A 21,609-nucleotide genomic window follows, 5' to 3' on the forward strand; every position below is an offset into this window, starting at 1 on the left:
TTTGTTTTTTTTGTTTTTATTTTTGGGACAGAGAGAGACAGAGCATGAATGGGGGAGGGGCAGAGAGAGAGGGAGACACAGAATCGGAAGCAGGCTCCAGGCTCCGAGCCATCAGCCCAGAGCCTGACGCGGGGCTCGAACTCACGGACCGCGAGATCGTGACCTGGCTGAAGTCGGACACTTAACCGACTGCGCCACCCAGGCGCCCCTAATGTTTATAATGTTTTAAATACAATTTCAATTAATAATACAGGTCAAAATAGTAAAGATAACGTGTCACCATTTCAGGCTTTGTGAGACTAATTGGTAGGCTAGCATTCGTGAAAATAAATAAAATCACTTTTAAGAGCTATACTTCACGTGCAGTTGCTTAATCACATTAGGCCGTAAGTCTTTCAAGAAAAAGTCTTACTTGGGAACCCTTGCATGCCTTGTAAGGACAAATTAAAAGGACAATGACACCTTGACCGCCTCCAAGTTTCACAAGTAAAGCTTTCCAAAATCTGGACACTGCTGCCATCAGTTATCTTGGTGCACACACAAGACAGAACAGAAAGAAAGTAAAGAAAAAAGTATCAGAGAACAGTAGGGCTCCCCAGAATATCTGGTTCCTCTACTGGCCTCAACTGAAAGTGAACAACAATTCAGTATTGCAAATGTGCACACACTTGGCCAGAGTCCAGGAAGAGACGGCACCGAGGGCTGATGGCTTCTACTCCACTCGAAGTGCTCCAATCTGACTGCTTGGTTTTTAAACAACAAAAGAGTAATAATTATTATAGTTAAAAATAAGAATTCAAATGTATTCTTATATACCAGAATTTCATTCTGTTGTAGTGTACTGGTTTGGGCCGAGTACCGATCTTAACACTAGCAAAAGTATCTATTTGTAAGCTCTCTTTCTCTGATGACACTTTAAATATTGATGTCTCTGTGAGAAATACAGAGAGGATGAGACACGTTAAATAATACTGCAATCATCAAGAAATAGACTGTGGAACAAAACAAACTACCTCAACAAATAAATGTAAAACCTTTAAAAAAAAAAAAAGGATGAACCCACAGGTGGAGACCTAATGGTTATATTAACTAATTGCAATATATACACCTTAGTAGGAACATGACTCAAATAAACAAATAATATAACAAATAAATATATGTATAGGTATGTACATTTATGGAGAAATATACAAAATGGGGAAATTTTAATACTGACCAGATATTGAATTCTATCAAAAAAAAATACTGTTAACTTTTCAGATACCTATTGAAATGCTTAATAATAAAATGGTACAATATTGAGGATTTCTTTCAAAACAATGTAGGCAAGGGGCCGTGAGTTGAGGGTATAGAGGAAATAAGACTGGCTGGGAGTGATAGGGTCACCAGCTTCCAAGATGACCCCAATGACCTCCACCTCTTAGTATTCATGCTCTTGTGTGATCTTCTCCCACAGTGAACAGAGTTGACCTGTGTAGCCACAAGACACTGTGGAAGTGAAGGCGTCTGACTGCCAAGGATAGGTCACATACATCTTCTGCCTTGCTGTCTCTAAAGGTGACTCACTTTGGGAGAAGCCAGCAGGCACACCATAAAGACCCTTGAATAAGACGTCCTGCCAATGGCTGGCACTAATTTGCCAAGCATGTGAGTGAATCACCTTGGAAGCAGATCTCCAAGCCCCAGTCAAGCCTCCTGATGACCACAGTTCCAGATCCACACAGCTAAGGCGTTCCTGGATTTATGACCCACCAAAATGGTATGCAATAATAAATATTTACTGTGTTCAGTTGCTAAGTTTTGGGGTGATTTGTTCTATGCAATAGAAAGCTAATGAACATGAAATCGCTGAAGCATGATGATGGTTGTGCAGAGTTCATGACACCATTCTCTCAGTTTTATATGTTTGAAATTTCATGATCAAAATATTTGAAGGCCAACAGTAAATAGATAGATAGATAGATAGATGCTTCATCGAAGTCCATTATCTATCCTGTTCTCTACACTCTACCTCTATGCTTAAATGAATCATTTCATACCTTCATAAGTTTATCGTCTCCCAAATGTCTAAATCCCAGACCTTCACTAAGTCAGATCCATACCCCTAACACCAAACATCCTGCTCCTCTTCTGGTTCCATCATGGAATGTTACCATCATCTGACCAGTCACCCAAGGCAGGAATCAGGAGTCATGCTGGACCGCTCTCACCCACGAAGCCAACCACTTTCCAGCACGTTTTTTCTTCTAAATAGCCATTTACTCCCTCTCCTCCTGCTTCTCGATCCTCACTTCTATGGCCCCAGCTGAAACTTTCATTTACTTACACCAACCTCTTATGTCACTAAGATTATGATTAGGGTAGCTGAGCTATGCTGATAGATTCATATACACAAGGGCTCACATTAAGAAATATTTATTTCTGGCTCACATATGGTCCAGGGTATGTTTCCAGACAGTAGGGAGGCCTGTGCTGATGGCAGCTCCAGCATCTTCCTGACTTGGTTTCCAAGGTCTCAACCCAGTCGGCCAGGAAGAGGAAAAGCATAAGGCCCAGCACAGGGTAGGTCCCAAAGGCCCCATCTCACCAAAATGAAGCACGATTCACTTCTGCACACATTGCTTAGATTGGAATAAGGACACGCAGCCACACCTAATGGCAAGAGAGACAGAGATGTGGTCTAGTTGCGTCTGGAGGCAGAAGCAGCACGTTTTGGAAAACAGCTGGTTCCCTGTGAAATATCTCTTATGTATTCATCCTTCACTCTGCCACCAGAGTGGTCCAACATGGAACTCAGATGATATTTGTTGAGTGAGCAAGAAAGTGGTATCTAAAAAGGATCTCCTCAAAATTTACCAAGGTCTCCCCATCAATTTTAGGGTAAACATTGTCACTGCTCTACCTCTCGTTTCCTTCTTGGCATCATTTCACATCATTCTGTCCTTCTCACACTTATGTTCAACAAGATGGGACCATGTTCTCTCATAGGTCATGTCTCTACACACTTTATCTTCTCACTCTTCCACCTACAGAACTCCCACGCACCCTTCAAGAGTCAGGTCAAGAGTCGCTTCCTCTTGGAAGCCCTCATGAATACCCCACCTCCACTTGCACCCAGGCAGAGTTGGAAGCTGGCTCCCCCTTCAGCTCCTTAGCAGCTGGCACTGACCTCTTCCATGACTATCACTTTGTCTTGCTATTCTGTGCTGGCATACGTGTCTCTCCCACAGGAAATGAGGCAGCTAATGGGGAGAGCGGTGGGTGTGTCCTATCTACTCTCTTCCTATCAGTAATGGCACATCAACCAGATAGACAGCTTTAGCTTTCTCCATTTCAAACTCCACTAGCAGCCAAAAATAAAACTCTACATGGAAAATATCAGAGAGGTCAATAAAAAGCTCCCTCCTCCTGTTGGGTAAATGACACCATGGCCATCCAATGGGGATTTCTGCATCTCCCCTCATGATGTACATTAAAATCGCCAAATCCTAGGGGTGCCTGGCTGTGCTCAGTCAGTTAAGCACCGTCTGACTTGGGCTTGGGCAATGATGTCCCAGTTCGTGAGTTCAAGCCACAGTTCGGGCTCTGTGCTGACAGCTCGGAGCCTGGATGGAGCCTGCTTTGGATCCTGTGTCTCCCTCTCTCTCTGCCCCTCCCCTGCTCTCTCTCTCTCTCTCTCTCTCTCTCTCTCTCTCAAAAATAAACATTAAAAAAATCTCCAAATCCTATCCATTCAACGTTCTTGATGTCACTAGGTTTCCCTCCTCACTGCGTGCTCCTCCCTGGGGAGTCCTGCCCTTCTCCCCGCTCTCTTCTCCTTCTAATTGACCTCCCTGTCTTCAGTCTCCCCATTACACCACATTTTCACACTGGTGCAGACCTCTGAGGGAACTTTCAATGACACTGTCCCCATCCTAGCATCCTAGCCAAGGCCAGCTCCTCGTCCTAAGTGCTAGGAGGTCCCCAACTCTTTCCAGCTTCATCCCCTGCACACCTGCCATCCACTGATGCTCTATCCCCAAAGAGCTGTTTGTGATTCCTCAACTCCAACATAAGCTTTGAGCCCTCCAAGTCTCTTCCCCTCTCTTTCAAAGCACCCTTCCTCCCCTACCCCCACCCTGCCTTTTCCTACCATAGAACTATTCATTATGAAGCAGCTCAAATAATAGCTTCTTCTGAAGGCATCTCAGCGCACAGAGGACCGTGCAACCTGCTCTCATAGGACTTAGCACAGACAGACTACATCACAGTACAGTCCTGGCTTACCCATCTCTCTCCTAGTGCTGTACTCTGTATTACAAGGAACTTCTTCCTCCCTTTCCTCCAGTTCTGGATGGGTTTGTCCTGTGAAGACACCAGTGAAAGATTAGAAAGCTAGAAACCCAAAGGAGTCAGGATATCTCTCCCCTCCTCTCAGCTTTCTGTGATGCTCCTGGACACCCCACAACAACCCCCCCCACCACCAACTCCCCCCAGCCCTCTGCAGCCCTGGAGCCGAAGCAGTTGCCTGCTCTTACGATAACCCCTGGGTGGCCTTACCACCCACTTTGGCATCTCGGTTTCCCCCTCATCAGGTAACCAATTCCCTGTAGTAAATGCCCTCTGGTTTAAAATGTAGAGTGATTCTGTTTGGCTAAGGGGATCCTGTCTCAGATACACCATCTCTAAATCAAGATCATCTAACTGGCATGGAGGCAACCAGTGCTTAATAAATTTTCATTTAAAGAATGAGTAGAGCCCTATTAAGCTCTATCTCAAGTTAGGCAACATAGGGAAAAAGGAGGAAGCATATCTCTGGAGATGTGAGTGGCTCCCACGGGTAGGTGATCACATGAAACATTTCAATCAGGCCGAGAAAGAAGTGTTTTATGTAGGGGCCTCTACAGAAACAGGCAGAAAATTCTCCCAAACTGACCCTGACCCCTGGCCTTCTTCACTAAGATCAACCAGTATTCCATTAAAAAGTTTCAGCCACAAAACGGGGCATTCTTTCCTTGTGATTCACATTACCCAGAAGCCTCTGGTTTCCCGGAATTTGTGTTAAGTAGTAGCTTTCAAAGATGATAATATTTGCCAACAATCCCTGGGGCACCACTTTACGTTTTCCTAAAACAAAAAGGGGATTATTTTGTCCGTATGTCTCATTTCCACAGGCTTTTGCATATGGTAGCTCTTCCCCCTCTGGCATTAAATAGCAATTTCTCCCATTAAATTACGAGAATGATGCTTCGCCTTTTAAACATCAGTTGTCAATTAAGGTTGACAAACAAGCTTCCTGACCTTCTCGTGAACATCTTACCCAGCATGTGGTTACTAATTTCTCACTCCTTTTGTGAAACACTGGTCACAGACAAGCAGGCAGAAATAAATAGGGAGCGTTTTCACCAGCTTCCTAACATCACTGTCTCAGTTCTCTGCGCCTGCATGGTCATCCAAACAATGATCTTTGAAGATCTGTAGGAAAAAAAATGATTAGAACATTGCGGGTCTAATCAAATCGAACAACGCTCTGTTGACAACTTGTTATTTTTCTCCTCCTGCCTTTCTCCATCCTTCTTCATAACGCAGGGGGTGTTTAATCACTCCCCCTCCTGCCGTGGATTAGTACGCCCAGATTCTGGCTTTCCGGTAAGGTCCAGTTCAAACACCAACATCTGCTCCCTGAGACACCCCAGCATGCTGTCCTCAGGGGAACTCCTCCTCCACTATCTTAGGCTGCATTCGTGGACATGACGTTCGTGAGCTTCATGAGGGCAGACACGAGGTCTCTATGCCCCTGTGGCTCTTATGTAGTAAGTGCTCCACACATAGATACCGAATTAATTCTTCAAGATCCACACCCCTTTCTGTATATATGTTTATCCATATGTGTTCACATACTTCCTTTTTTTTAATATTTTAATGTTTATTTTATTTATTTATTTATTTTTGAGAGAGAGAGAGAGAGAGAGAGAGACAGAGAGAGACAGAGAGAGACTGAGACAGAGTGCGAGCAGGGTGGGGGCAGAGAGAGAGAATGGAAGCAGGCTCCAGGCTCTGAACTGCCAGTACAGAGCCCAACTCGGGGCTCAAACTTGTGAGCTGTGAGATCATGACCTGAGCCGAAGTCGGCCGCTTAACCAACCGAGCCACCCAGGCACCCCTCACAAACTTTCTTTGGATAATTCAATATAGCAATCATCCAAAGCAAGCATCGTTATCCCCATTTTATAGAGGTGCAAACTGAGGGTCAGAGACAGTTCAGTAATCAGGTTACAGGCTGGTTGAGTTGCAGACCTTGCACTGAAATTCAAATGTGCCTGATTACCCAGGGCTCTTTTTACTACAGCACAGTGTCTCTTATGACTTCAAGCGGCTTGGAGTTTTCTCCACTTTCCAAAATCAACAGCACAGCACTATAATCCTTCTAGGGTTAGCATTAATTTTAATATCCATATTCCTTTGGGATTGTTTCTCTTTCTCCTCTTTACCTCGTGGTATGTGATGCTTGGGAAAGCCTTCTGCCTGTGAAGACAGCCTGTGATCTAGTTTTGTCCTCCCTTGGTTTCCTTTTCCATAGAGAACGTATTCTTGGACTTCTCTCAATTCTTATGGTTTAATAAAGCTTTCCCCAAACACACTGAAGGTTTTGTTGTCTGTATGCACGTCTCGTCCTTCCTACTGGTCACCCCTCCCTTATGATGGGCTGTGTCTTTACTAATAACATTTCACTTGAGTGTGAATTGACCGGCTTCCCCTTCACTTTTTCAATTATACAAGCAATACAAGTCCATTGTAGAAATGACAGAAAATTCATATAAATGAAAGGAAAATAGTGATAATTAGAAATCCCACCACTACGGGTGCCTGGGTGGCTCAGTCGGTTGAGCATCGGACTTCGGCTCAGGTCATGATCTCACAGTTCGTGGGTTCGAGCCCCGTGTCGGGTTCTGTGCTGTCAGCTCAGAGCCTGGAGCCTGCTTCAGATTCTGTGTCTCCCTCTCTCTCTGCCCCTCCCCTGCTCACACTCTCTCTCTCAAAAACAAATAAACATTAAAAAAAAAAAAACAAAAGAAATCCCACCACTCAGAGAAAACACTCTTACTACTCCAGTCTCCATCTTGCATTATTTTTACCCACATAAATACATTTGTGGGGTACCTGGCGGCTCAGTCCATACACTCTTGATTTCAGCTCAGGTCATTATCTCATGGTTTGTGGGATCGAGCCCCATGTAGAGCTCTGTGCTGTCAGCACACAGCCTGCTTGGAAATCTCTCTCTCTCTCTCTCTCTGCCCCTCCCCCACTCACATTCTCTCTCAAAATAAGTAAATAAATTTAAAAATAAATATATTTGTATATATCTATACATATTTTTAAGATAAAATTATATTATGTGCATAAGTTATTTTTAATTTAAAACTTGTTATTTAGTGTTCCATGGACATTAAAAAGAAGAACAAAATGTTTTATGTATTTAAAGAAATCTTATTGATTTATATTAAATTTATCTATAATCATAGATATAATCATAGATCTCTTTGGTCAGGTAAAAATTCAAAGGAATGATGCTAGTGTTTCCTTCCTCTGTTGTTTTGATTCTTTTCTTCACACATTATAAATAGATTTCGTATTATGTATTTTGTTGTTCAGTACACATTTTATTACAGTAATTTTATTGAAGTTTGTATAGGTCAACAATAAAACTGCAACCCTCCGTCTTAGTTGTTGATTTTTATTAAGAACATAAAAATTTTTTTATGTTACAATTGGCTATGTGGATTGAGTACCTACTGTGTACAAGACACAGAGGACACAGAAAGTCACCAACATACGTCCAGGTTGCTAGTCTTGCCGTTAATTCGTGCGCGGGCGTATTTGGATCCATTGGCTCCATTTCCTCTCTCCCTCTCAGGACTGTCCGCCATCTGTCCACACCGCACTCTTTCTTGTCTATCCATCACATGTCCGGTGTGCTCCTTCCAGTTCCCTTTCCCGCTGTGTTCTCAGAGCATCCTTTACCTGCCTTTCACTGAACTGACTTTATTCTTGGCAGCGTTGACTCTGTTCCTCATGGCTTCCGATGCCATCGGAATTTCTGTCCTGGTCTTACTGTCCCCCTGCATTTGAGTCTACGTTTCCCTTTCGTCCTCATCTTGCTGTCTCTCTGTAACATCTCTCTTCTCTTCTTCAGAAACTTCACAATTTCTTTAAGGGCCCCGAGAGAGAGCAAATGCTCCCTAAAATGTCATCGTCTTTCCTGAAATACACTCATCCTCTGTATCTGAATCGATGGCAATCCTCTGTTTGCAGCAGAATGTTTTGATACGTCCTGTTTTTGTTTTGTTTTATTGCTGCTTGCTTATTTTTAAAATCATTCCTTTAATTGAAAAATATATTGAGGATCTCCACAGGGCAGGCACCGGAAGGATAATGTTGAAAGGGAAAAAAAAAAAAAAAATTCTAGAACTAGCTTCTAGTCTCATTCTCTGGTGTGAAAGACAGACTTTAAGCAAGTAAGAAAACAAATATGAATTAGGACCAGGTATTAAAGAAAAAGAAGGGAGTCCTATGAGAGACCATACCCGGGGAAACTGCCTTAGATTGGGTGACCCTCTAAACCTCTTGGGAAGTGATATTTGAGATGAGATTTCATGGATGAAAATGAGCAATCCATATGAAGAGAGAGTGTAGGCGTGAACCAGGTAAAAAGAACAGCACATGCAAATGCCCTGAGGCCAGAAACCCTCTTGCTTTTCTCTGCCCTGATCACTCTGCAGGAGTTGCAGTGAAAGAGGCAGGCAAAACCAGGCCACACCCAGGCTGGTACAAGTTTGGGTGTTCTTGGAGATGCTACGAGAATTCACTAGGATCTCCAAGGAAAGGAGTGCATGATCTGACTGACACTTTAAATCCGTTGTGGCTGCTGCTGGGAAGCATGGGGTGGAAAGCCAAGTAGTCGAAGCAGAAGTCTGTTAGGCTGCAAAGTCAGTGATCCAAATAAAAAATTATAGTTTAGAGTATGGCAAAAGGATTCAAGATATATTTTGGAATTGGAATTTTGGATTAAGTGAACTGGGGTTAAATGGGGGTGCAGAGAGGTTTGTTAAACAAAAGGAAGAGGGGTGCCAGGGTGGTTCACTCGGTTGAGCGTCCAACTCTTGATTTTGGCTCAGGTCATGATCCCAGGGTCATGGGATTAAGCCTCAAGTTGGGCTATGCACTAAGCATGGAGCTTCCTTAAGATTCTCTGTCTCTCTCTGTCTCTCTCTCTCCCCCTCACCCTCTGCCCCTCTCCCCCACTCACACACATGCTTTCTCTCTAAAATAAAAACAAACAAACAAGAGGAAGAAATTGCCAGGCTTTAGGCTCAAGCAACCGGGTGGATGGCACCACTGTAATTGAGATGTGAAAGTCCTGCAGAGAAACAGCTTTAGCGCTGAGAATCAGGAGTTCAGTTTGAGACATGGTAAGTTTGTGATGCATTTGAAAAATAGACAAGATCAGGTCTTTACAGGGAAATCTTGGATGAAATTAAAAGTTGGGGAGTCCTCAGGACACAGAAGGTATTTAACATCACATGGATGGATTAGAGAATCGTGGGTAGAGGGGCGCCTGGGTGGCTCAGTCGGCTGAGCGTCCGACTTCAGCTCAGGTCACGATCTCGCGGTCCGTGAGTTTGAGCCCCGCATCGGGCTCTGGGCTGATGGCTCAGAGCCAGGAGCCTGCTTCAGATTCTGTGTCTCCCTCTCTCTCTGCCCCTCCCCCGTTCATGCTCTGTCTCTCTCTGTCCCAAAAATACATAAACGTTAAAAAAAAAAAAAATTAAAAAAAAAAAAAGAGAATCGTGGGTAGAGAGATAGAGAGAGATGAGTAGGTAGCAACACACCACAGCCTGAGGGACTCCCAAATTCAGACGTGTTGTAGGACAAAAAGAGGGAAGAGAAGAACCCACACACTAGAGTCACAGGAGCAAGGAAAGAAGGTGTTTGAAGAAGACAGAGTGGTTGACCTCTGTGTAAAATGGCAACGTAAAGATCCTTCTGCACACCTTTCCTCTTAGAAATCTGCACTGAACAAGAAAAATGAGAACAGAAACACAGATTCACAGATTCCAACCATAATGAATCCTGGAAATGTCTGTAGACCACAAAAATATGAAGAACAGAAAAGATAGGGCGGGACGGTTAGCACATGTCAGAGCAGTGAAATGTAACACTTCAGTGTGTGCCATGAGAGGCACTGACGAGAACGAGGTCAAACCCTGAAAAGATGCCAGAAGCAGAGGCGTCTGGTATTGTGCAGGCACACAGGGAGCTTTGGGATTTGGGATGTCTTGCTTGTCCATATGGATGGACACCTGATATGCGGAAAGACATCTCCACTAGAGGACAACCCATGAAGATCAATGGAATGTCTCGGGGAAAATCAGTGAAATGATAGGTTACAGGTGAATTTGACTCTGTGGAACATTATATTGAAAGGAAGGAGAAATATTAGCAAAAGTACAAGGTACAAGGAAATGGGCAAGTGAAATAAATCGGGCAATTACTAACTACAGGAAAAACAAAAGTCGTGTAAGAAACAATCAGTATGCTGCTTGGCAAAGCAGAGGGCAGTGTTTATTTAGTCCAGTGATATTAATACTTCATAATGATTTAACTAAAACCTGTGGTATAACCAGGAGGACTGGAAAAGCATCAGAATTGGTGTTTGGAGGACGTGTGTGCTAAACAGCATCTACCAAAATAGGAGGTCAATATAAGCTCTAAAATGAAAAAATAAAGAGATTGTGTACTGACATACTTACAAACATGGAGGTAAATACCAGATCCAATATTTACCCCCAAATAATGTACATGTGGAAATGTACATGGAAATGTACATGGACAAATCCAATATTTGCCCCCAAATAATGTACATGGACTCTCCCTGAGTCTCCTCACTGTTCCTGGGCACCCTTTAAACCTCCCCTTAAACACCAGCTGGAGGGCTGATGATATATGTTCTCATAACCATTCCAAAAGAAGTCTATAGAAGGCCAGAAAGAACTGAGGCCAAAGTCTGCCCCGGGTCACACTGGGGTGGGGTCATTTGTCTTTGTTGGTTGACTTCCATATTTCATTCCCTGTCATAGGAAGGCCATTTTCCACGTCAGTTTACTGTTTGGCTTGGTAGCTACTCTTGGTACATCCACTCATTTGGAACAGTGTCCCATCCTCTTGACGAGAAAGTAGGCATTCATGGCACTCCTGCTTGGGAAAGTCCTTATCTGTCTCTACGTGAAACCCGACGTCACTGAGACAATGGATCAGAGAAAATCCCCAACCTGCTTTTCATTGCTGTAAGCCGTGTGTCATATTCTTAATTTAGCCTTGTGTCCCACCCTACGTCAGCCTCGATCAGTGACTTAAGGGGATGCTGATAGAACCTGAAGAATTTCCTTCCTCCTCTGTGACTTCCATCTGGTCCCACTGCACTGGACTTAACAGACATACCTTGAATTTCATGCAGTGTGGTTGGCATCATTCCCTGGTTTCCACACAAATTAGCCTGGGGCATTTTGTTTTTGTTCCTTTAATGTCTTTTGGTCATTTCCAATTCTGAGAAAAGCTTCAGAAACCTACACATAAACTACCATCTTTGCCAAAAGTCTGTGGCAACAGGCACAGCTTCCTGATTCTCCGAAATGCGCTTCATTCATATCTGAAGATTCTTGTAAAATGTGTTAAAAATAGACCTTTTCGAATTCACAACCTAAAAAGGACTTATGTTTTAATGTGTACGAGACCACACCACCTCATCCTGTACCGATTCAATTACACATCGTTAGCAAGGATGTTTAAAATTCTAATGCAGGGGCGCCTGGGTGGCTCAGTCGGTTAAGCGTCCGACTTCAGCTCAGGTCATGATCTCGCGGTCCGTAAGTTCGAGCCCCGCGTTGGGCTCTGGACTGATGGCCCAGAGCCTGGAGCCTGCTTCCGATTCTGTGTCTCCCTCTCTCTCTGCCCCTCCCCCGTTCATGCTCTGTCTCTCTCTGTCTCAAAAATAAACGTTAAAAAAAAATTTAAAAAAATAAAATAAAATTCTAATGCAAATGAAAAGTGGTGTATTATTCAACCGCAAAAAGGAGTGAAGTATAACATGGATGAAACTGGAAAACAGTACGCTACGTGAAAGAAGCCAGACACAAAAGACCACGTATTGTATGAGTTCATTTCTATAAAATGTCCACTGCACATATCTATAGAGTCAGCAGGTGTGTTAGGGGAAACGGGGTGACTCCTAATGGATACAGGTAATGGAAATGCTTTGGAATTAGGAAGTGGTGATGTTCGCACAACTTTAATAAATACATTAAAAACCACTTAAAGTGCATATTTTGAAAGTGTGTGGGGCACCTGGGTGCCTCAGTCGGTTAAGCGACTGCATCTTGATTTCGGCTCAGGTCATGGTCTCACAGTCATGAGTTCGAGCCCCACATCAGGCTCTGCACTGGGCTTGGAGCCTGTTTGGGATTCTGTCTCTCTTTCTTCTGCTCCTCCTCACTTGCACACGTGTGCGCGCTCTCTCAAAAAAAAAAAAAAAAGTAAATAAATAAATAAAAATTAAAAATTGAAAAAATAAAAACAAAAAGAAAGGGTAAATTTTATGGTATGTGAATTACATCCCAATAATTAAAAAAAAAATTCTCATGCGATCTCAGTGGGGCTTGAAACTTTCTGAAGAATTTCAAGCCATGGCACGCACAATTGAATACAAAAAAGAATGCATAGAACTACGGACAAAGTGCCATGCCCTAAAGCTTACCTAATCTAGGGTTTTATGTACCAATAATGGAATCAAAAATATTATTAAATGGTACCCCCCAAAATTCTGAAATGGGTACCGTGTGCTACTATTTGTATAGAAAAGGGGAAAAGTGGGTACATAAACCTTTTATATATGGATAAAATATCTTTAGGCAATACACAAGAATTGGTAACAGTGTTACCTCCAAGGAAAACTGGCTAAGGAGCGAGTAACAAGGTGGCAAGATTTTTCACCATATCTTTATGCTGTATATACCATATACACTATGTGCTTTTCACCTCTGATTTTCAGCCATGTGAACGGAATAACCACTCAAAATAAATCAAAATTAAATTATTTTTGCCTGCTTACAGTTTAGGTCATATTTCCAGATTCAATTGCCACTGTAAGTGTGGATTTCTCTATTTCTCCTTTCAATGCCACTGGCTTTTGTTTCATATATTTGAAGCTCTGTTATTACATTTATACACATTTAAAGCAATTATGGCTTCTTGGTGAATTGGCCTCTCTTACATTAAGAAATGCTCCTCTTTCCCTCTTTATCCTTCATAATAGTCCTTGTGTTTAAGTTTACATTGTGTTGTTTGCTTTGTATTTAAAAATCAGTTATCGAATTTGACAATCGTATTCTCTTTTACATTATTTAACACATGATAACAGTTATAGAAACTATTTTAAAATTATTTTCTTTCTCCCATTTTTTAATGTTTATTTATTTATTTTGAGAGAGAGAGAGAGAGAGAGAGAAAGAGAGGGAGACAGACATAGCATGAGCGAGGGAGAGGCAAAGACAGAGAGGCATAAGAGAATCCCAAGCAGGCTCTATGCTGTCAGTGCAGAGCCCGACTCAGGCTCAAACCCACGAACCGTGAGATCATGACCTGTGCCAAAATCAAGAGTTGGATTTCTTAACCAACCAAGCCACCCAGGCACCCCTTAGGATTTTTTTTTTTTTAATGTTTTTTATTTATTTTTGAGACAGAGAGAGACAGAGCATGAACAGGGGAGGGGCAGAGAGAGAGGGAGACACAGAATCGGAAGCAGGCTCCAGGCTCTGAGCCATCAGCCCAGAGCCCGACGCGGGGCTCGAACTCATGGACCGCGAGATCGTGACCTGAGCCGAAGTCGGACGCTTAACCTACTGAGCCACCCAGGCGCCCCAGGATTATTTTCTATTGACTTTATTAACTATTATTGCTGGGCCTGGTTCTCTTCGTTGATTTTTTTTTTTAATAGCCTTAAAAAATCTTTTTTTTCAATTTTATTTTTCTGAGAGAGACAGACAGACAGAGCATGAGTGGGAGAGGGGCAGAGAGAGAGGGAGACAGAACCCAAAGCAAGCTATAGGCTCTGAGCTGTCAGCACAGAGCCCTTGCAGAGCTCGAGCCCACGAACCGTGACATCATAACCTGAGCCGAAGTCAGACGCTTAACCTACTGAGCCACCCAGGCGCCCCATAGTCTTTTGTTTTTTTTAAGTAGTTCTAGGTTCACAGCAAAATTTAATGGAATGTGCTCCTACACCCCCTGCCTCAACAAATGCATAGTCTCCTCCACTCCTCCTAGGCCAGGGTGGAAATTTTGTTACACCCAATGAACCTACACTGATATGTCATTGTCATCCAAAGTCCACAGTTTAGAGATCACTCAGTGTGTTCACATTCTATGGGTTTTGACAAATGTGTAATGACATACAACTATCATTATAGCATCATACAAAATAGTTTCACTGCCCTAAAATTTTCTTTGCTTCACCCATCCATTCCTCCTTCACCCTTAACTCCTGGCAACCACTGATCCTGTAACTGCCTCCATATTGTTGCCTTTTCCAGAATGTCATATAATTGGAATATATAGCCTTTTCAGATTGGCTTCTTTCACTTAGTAATATATGTTTAAGGTTCTTCCAGGTCTTTTCAGGGTTGTATATTTCATTTCTTTTTAGCGTTAAATAATATTCTATCGTCTGATGGACCACAGTTTATTTACCCATTCACCTACTGAAGGACATCTTGGTTGCCTCCAAGTTTGGGCAATTATAAATAAAACTGCTATACACATTTGCGTGCAGGTTTCTGTGCGGATATAAGTTGTCAACTCCTTTGGGTAAATCCCAAGGAGCCCGATCGCTAGATCATACGGTAAGACTATATTTAGCTTTGTAAAACACCACCCAACTGTCTTCCAAAGTGGCAGCACCATTTTGCATTCCCACCAGCAGTGCATGAGAGCTCCCACTGGTCTCCATCCTCACCAGCATTTCGTGCTCTCAGTGTTTTGGATTTTCCCCTCTGTAATAAGCATGTGGGGGTATCTCACTGTGGTTTTAATTTGCAGTTCCTTGAAGACACAGAATGTGGAACAGCTTGTCCCCTGCCATCTGAGTATCTTGTTTGGTGAGGTGCCTATTTGGATCTCTTGCCACTTGTTTATTTATTTTTCTTCTTGTTCTCTAATTTTTTGTATGTTTCTGTATATTTTGAATAATAGTTCTTGATCCAATGTGACTTTTGCAAATATTTTCTCTCAGTGTGTGGCTCGATTTCCCATTCTCTTGACAGTGGTTTTCGCAGAGCAGAGGCTTTAGTTTGAATGACATCCAGCTTATCAAACGTTTTTTTTTCGTGGATTGCGCTTTTGGTGTTGTATCTAAAAAGTTATCACCACACCCAAGATCATCTAGATTTCTTCTTATGTTATTGTCCAGGAGTTTTACACTTTTACATTTTACATGTAGGTCTCTGAACTACTTTTAGTTAATTTTTGTGATGGGTGTGAGGTATGTATTTAGATTCAGTTTTTGCACGTGGATGTCCAGTGTTTCAGCACCAGTTGTTGGAAAGACTATCTTGTGGTGCCTGGGTGGCTCAGTCGGTCAAGTGTCCAACTCTTGGTTTTGGCTTAAGTCATGATCTCACGGTTCTTGAGTTTGAGCCCCACATCAGACTCTGTGCTGACAGTGTGGAGACTGCTTGGGATTCTGTCTCTCTCTCTCTCTTTCTCTCTCTTTCTCTGTCCCTCCCCTGTTTGCTGTCTATCTCTCTCTCAAATAAATAAAAATAAACCTAGAAAAAAAAAAAGGATTTTTTCCATCATATTGCCTTTCTATCCTTGTCAAAGATCTGTTGATTATATTCACAGGGGTCTATATCTGGGTTCTCTAATCCTGTTTTACTGATATATTTGTTTATTCTTCTGCCAAGAGTATCCTGTCTTCATTGCTGCAAATTTAAGTGGGATAGTGTCAGTCCTCTGATTTTGTTCTTTTCCTTCAATTTTGTGTTGGTTATTCTGGGTGTTTTGCTTCTCCACATATATTTTAGAATCATTTTGTCCACATCCACAAATTGAGATATTGATTAGGATTGCATTGACTAGGTAGACATGTTAACAATATTGAGTCTCCTTATCTTTAAAAATGGAAAATTTCCCCAATAATGTAGTTCTTCTTTGATTTCCTTAGTCAAGTTTATAATGTTCCTTATACTGATCTTGTTACTATGTTTTTAAGATTTATATGTAAGTATTTCACGTTGGGGGTGGGTGTTGTTAATGTAAATTGTATTGTGTATTTACTTCAATTCCACCGGCCCATTGCTGGCACACAGGAAAGCGATTGGCTTTTTATATTAAACTTGTACCCTGCAAACTTGCTATAATCAGGTATTAGTTCCAGGAGGTTTTTGTTGATTCTTTTGGATTTTCTACATAGACAATCACGTCATCTGCAAAGACAGTTCTATTTCTTCCTTCCCAAACTCTATACCATTTATTTGTTTGTTTGTTTGTTTGTTTGTTTTTACCTTATTGCATTAGCTAGGACTTCCAGTATGATGTTGAAAACAAGGAGTGAGAGGGCTCATTCTTACCTTATCCCTGATCTTAGCAGGAAAGCTCCTAGTTTCTCACCAGTAGGGATGATGTCAGCTTTGGGTTTTTGTAGATGTTCTTTATCAAGTTGAAAATGTTCCCCTCTACTCCTAGTTTGCTGAGGCTTTTTATCATGAGTGGGTTATTGGTTGATTTTTCTCCTGGTGCTGGGTCATATCTCCCTGAGTTTTGTACACTGAATGTAATCAGACACCTGGACGTATACAGCAGAAGGGCTACTTGGCAAATAGCCAGTTGTCTAGGGTGACTGGAAAGTAGGATGTGGGATGATGAAAATGGAAAGATAAGAGCAGCCAGACCATGGACGTTTTTGTAGGCTATGCTAAGGATTGAAGAGTTTATCTGGAAGAAATACCCAAGCTTGTTTGTGTGCTAATGGGAACAATCCATCAAGCACAGTGGAAAAATTGCTGAACAAAGAGATGAGATGATTGAAAAAAAAAGTTTGTGACCACTAGGAGAGATAGCATTTGGGCCAATATGAAGAACTTGGTCTTTGAAATGAACTAAGTTTTCCCTTTCGTTGTAACCAAGAAAAGAATCCAAGAGCATGGGTACTGATTCTAGGAGGTTATTCGATTCTGTGGTAGGAATATGAGCACTAGCATGAAATTACTTAAATGCCGTCCATAAAATAGAAGTTTAGGTCATCAGTCAAGGTTATGGAGGTCTGAAGAGTGAGAAGATATGAAGTAGTCACCTTGGAGAATGAGAAAGTAAATTTGCCAGGAAAAAATAGGACTGCCGACTGGTGGGAATGTTTCAGTGGTGGCAGTCAATGCAGAGTGAAACCAGAAAGCGCAGTTGTGTTCTACCCTTTGATGTTCAGCTGCCGACACATAGACAGATAGATTGGAATTTGCCAGGCAAATGACTGAGAAAGAAAGTGTCAAAGAAATCAAGAATGTGCTACAAAAGAATGATTGTAATGAAGAACCATGAAATGGGTATGAATATATGTAAGGCTATAAGGGGAGAAATTAATAATAAAAAAAAGTGGTAGGGTGAATAGTGGTGGTACAAGACAAAGTGAGTGCAAATATCGCAGTCATACAGGGTAGGTAGGAGGCTCAAAACCAGAGATTCGGGTGACTGACGATTAGAAATAACATGATGATAATGGGAGCTGCTGGTTGAGGCAGAGGGGAGAAAACAACGGATAGAAGTGATTGGGTCCGGGAACTGTTGCATAGAAAACCTACCAGAAATCATGGCAGGATTAAGGGATGGGGGGAAACAGTAAGCAAGATACTGTAGTCCTCAGGGAAGAAGAGTAGATGACCAGGAAATTGCACCATGAAGGGGTTCGGATTGGAAAATCTAACGGTATAAACTTCAGAGGAGATGGACACATGTGTGTGTGTGTTGTGTGTGTGTGCGCATGCGTGCACACGTTCTTGTTTTTTTGGTTTTCCGGACAAGAGAGGTAACAATGAGGAGCAAGATCCATCCCTATCCCATCATCCCACCCCTACAAAATCTTACAAAAGGAAAGGAAAGGTAAAATCAGCTTCCACCTTACATACACACACAACAGAATATTACTCAGCAATGGAAAAGAATGAAATCTTGCCGTTTGCAACAACGTGGATGGAACTAGAGTGTATTATACTAAGTGAAATAAGTCAGAGAAAGACAAATATCCTATGATTTCACTCATATGTGGGATTTAAGAAACAAAACAGATGAGGGGCGCCTGAGCGGCTCAGTCGGATAGGCATCCGACTCTTGATTTCAGCTCAGGTCATGATCTTATACTTTGTGGGTTTGAGCCCCGTGTCAGGCTTCTCTGCTCCAAGCGGGGAGCCTGCTCGAGATTCTCTCTCTCGGCCCCTCCTCCCATCTCAAGATAAATAAACATTAAAAAAAAGAAATGCAACAGATGAACATAGGGGAAGGGAAGGAATAAACAAGATAAAAACAGAGAGGGAGGCAAACCATAAGAGACTCTTAAATACAGAGAACAAACGGACGGTTGCTGGAGGGGAGGTGGGGTGGGGGGGATGGGCTAAATGGGTGATGGTCATTGAGGACGGCACTTGTTGGGATGAGCACTGGGTGTTGTATGTAAATGATGAATCACTGGGTTCTACTCCCGAAACCAATACTACACTGTATGTTAACTAACTTAAATTTAAAGAAGTGAGGTTTTTTTTTTAATAAAAAAAATCACCTCCCATTAGAGAAGACTACAGGGGAAGCTGTGCCTTTGGGGTACAGGCAGCTATAAGCTGTGGAGTACTAATACCAGTGAATATCATGAAATAGAAGAAATCACCAAGGAAGGCTGTTGGTATAGAAGAAAGGAAGAGGGAGAGGTTTTGCATCCTGGAGAACAGTGACATCAAAATCTTACCCCTAAGTTTTAAATATTATGTATGAAAATAACACGTGCATAATTTTAAATCTCAAACAATACTCAAAAGTTTATAATAAAAAAACCAGATTCCTACCTTTGCCCCTCTCCATGACTACAGTCTCCAGAGACAATGTCTCAATTGGACCCTCACCTTTTCTTGTTAATCTGTCTCTACATATTGAACTCCACATCATAGTTCTACCTCTTTATTCATCGATATCAGGTGTTAGGTGTTAGCTGGTGACTTCCTAATGATGGCGGAGAAAGACTTAGCTCTCGCACAACACACCTCTCTACCCCACCACACCACCCAACCAACATCTCAGCAATTTTTGGTGAAATCATTAATCGGTGTTTACACTTTAATAATGTATAGTAATGCTTCTGAGGAAACTGATAGTCATTTGTAAGCATAGATCCTATCTTATTCAACATTTCATTTTTCCTGGAGTTGATAATGACCCCATGTTTTCATTTGCTTGACACTCTAACGTGCCTCTGACACTCTGACATATTTTTTTTACAAAATTCTCCAGCATCTCTGTCACCTACCTACTGGTAACTTTTTGCATGCACTCAAACACACTGGTTCCATTTTTTCCCTCCTGGAGACCTGAGTCCTCCCGGAGGACTCCACATTTCTGGTTCAATCTGGACTGGTTTTTCTCTAGGCCTGCTATGTAGCTTTTATTTTTAGGACTTCCCTTTGCTGCCCTCCCTCCCCTTTCCCAGATCCTGTGTCTTCCTGTTTCTTGGTTTACTTCTGCATTTTCATAGAACATATTCTCCCATACCTTGCCAGGAAAGTTGCATAGGAGATAAAGATTCTGAATCCCTAAATATCTGAAAATGTGTATATTCCACTACTATACTTGATTGATAACTTGATGAGGTCTAAAATATTTCTAAATAGACATATTATTCTACATGTGATTCTTGAATGCATTTGTAACTAAATTAATATGGTAAATGTTATAAATAGGAAAATGAGTGAATGAGATGTGAGGAAGTTGAGACAAGGGTAAATTTTTTTTTTAACTTGATTTTAAAAAGACAGAGGAGAGGGGGATGGACAAAAAGGATGAAGGGAAGTGGGAGATACAGGCTTTCAGTTATGGAATGAATAAGTCATGAGAATAAAAGGCACAGCACAGGGACTCTAGCTAATGGTACTGTAATAGCGTTGTGTGGTGACAGATGGTAACCACACTTGTGGTGAACATAGTGTGATGTATAGAGATATCGAATCACCAGGTGCCTGGGTGACCCCATTGGTTAAGCCTCAGACTCTTGATTTTGGCTCAGGTCATGATCTCATGGTTTGTGGGATCGAGCCCCACCTCAGGGATGCCTGCTTGGGATTCTCTCCCTCTCACTCTGCTCCTCCCCTGCTCACGTGCTCCCCCTCTCTCTCTTTCTGTCTCTCAAAATAAATAAACAAACAAATAAATAAATAAAACAAGCTTTTTCAAAAAGAGATGTCAAATCACTATGTTATACACCTGAAGCTAATGTAACATTGTGTATCAACTATACTTCAATAAAAAATTAAAAATTGATTAAAAAAAAAAATAGAGGAGAGTGATACCTAAACAGAATGCAAGGTAGGGAAGGTTTTTTTCTTCCTTTGCAAAGAAAAAAAAAAAAAAAAGGATTTAAGAATATTTAAAAGAATATTTAATAAACTCTTTAAGAAATGACCAAAGGAGATTGAAATGTCAAAAATAAGATGAAAAAGAGGTAATTCAATAAAAAATGGTCTAGGTCCTGGGGAAGAGAGGACTAAGAACACGGTAGAGAAGTCTGCCTTCAACAAGAGGAAGAGTATTTTTCATTTTGCATCTCAGGGAGGCAGATTGAAGGAGGGAGAGGGCTGGGTGATGATAGGACAGAAGTTGGGAGCCTTTGGTTCTCCAGTAAAAGATCAGGCCAAGGTAGGTCTGAGGGAGAGAAGGGGGGAAGGTGGGAGGGAGAGAAGGGGGGAAGGTGGGAGGGACAGAATGGGCAGATGGAGAAGGTTTGGGGAAGGGGAGAGAGCTGGGTGGAGGGGAGGGAAGGAGGATGTGATTGCAGGCAGTCCTGGGTTACAAAAATAATTGCTACTCATCACCCAGGCCTCCACAGAGTCCTAAGGGTCAGATGGCAGGCACATGAGATCAACACTTGACAGGCAGGGGCGGGTCTGCATGGGAGGTGCAGGACTGGAGAGAGAGTGCCTCTGCTCTCTTTGCACCTAAGGGGTCCACTTCCCCACAAGTGGACCTCCCACCAGGAGATGGGGAGATGGGGTGGTTAAGGGCCTCCCGGCAGGTCTGCTTCAGTGACGAGCCCTGTGGAGCCGTTTCAGAATCATGCTGCACAGGTGGTTAGGGGACACAAGGAAGTGAGAACACGCTTACCAACTTGACAGGCAAGGTGTTTTACAAAGGGTTTGTCGTGTGTAGTTTTCTCTCGCAAGCCGTGACTCACACAAGAGCACTGCAGAGTAAGTTTCGTAGCTCGCCGTGTGTCCAGGGAAATCTAGTGCATGCTCTGAAAAGTTGCACCTGCGGACCCTGCATTTTACA

At 42.3% G+C, this 21,609-nt stretch overlaps 1 protein-coding gene across 2 annotated transcripts in view; it reads right to left on the reverse strand.

Moving 5' to 3' along the window:
- Positions 1 to 21: 21 nt before the first annotated feature.
- The window catches only part of LOC132685551 (uncharacterized), a 29,849-nt gene continuing 8,261 nt past the window's right edge, over positions 22 to 21,609 (reverse strand). The window contains exons 2-5 of one of the 2 annotated variants that reach the window (XM_078434138.2): positions 5,300 to 5,454; positions 5,011 to 5,106; positions 4,267 to 4,344; positions 22 to 2,652 (exon numbers count right to left, since the gene is read on the reverse strand). In XM_078434138.2, coding sequence (XP_078290264.1) covers positions 2,516 to 2,652; positions 4,267 to 4,344; positions 5,011 to 5,106; positions 5,300 to 5,306 — 318 coding nt within the window. In that variant the 5' untranslated portion in view covers positions 5,307 to 5,454 and the 3' untranslated portion in view covers positions 22 to 2,515. Of the gene's footprint in view, positions 4,345 to 5,010; positions 5,107 to 5,299; positions 5,455 to 21,609 lie in introns of both variants that reach the window. The other variant, XR_013550429.2, reaches the window with a different exon arrangement.

The sequence above is a fragment of the Panthera onca genome, chromosome D2 (assembly GCF_046562875.1).
Source record: "Panthera onca isolate mPanOnc1 chromosome D2, mPanOnc1 haplotype 2, whole genome shotgun sequence".
Taxonomy (NCBI): Eukaryota; Metazoa; Chordata; class Mammalia; order Carnivora; family Felidae; genus Panthera; species Panthera onca.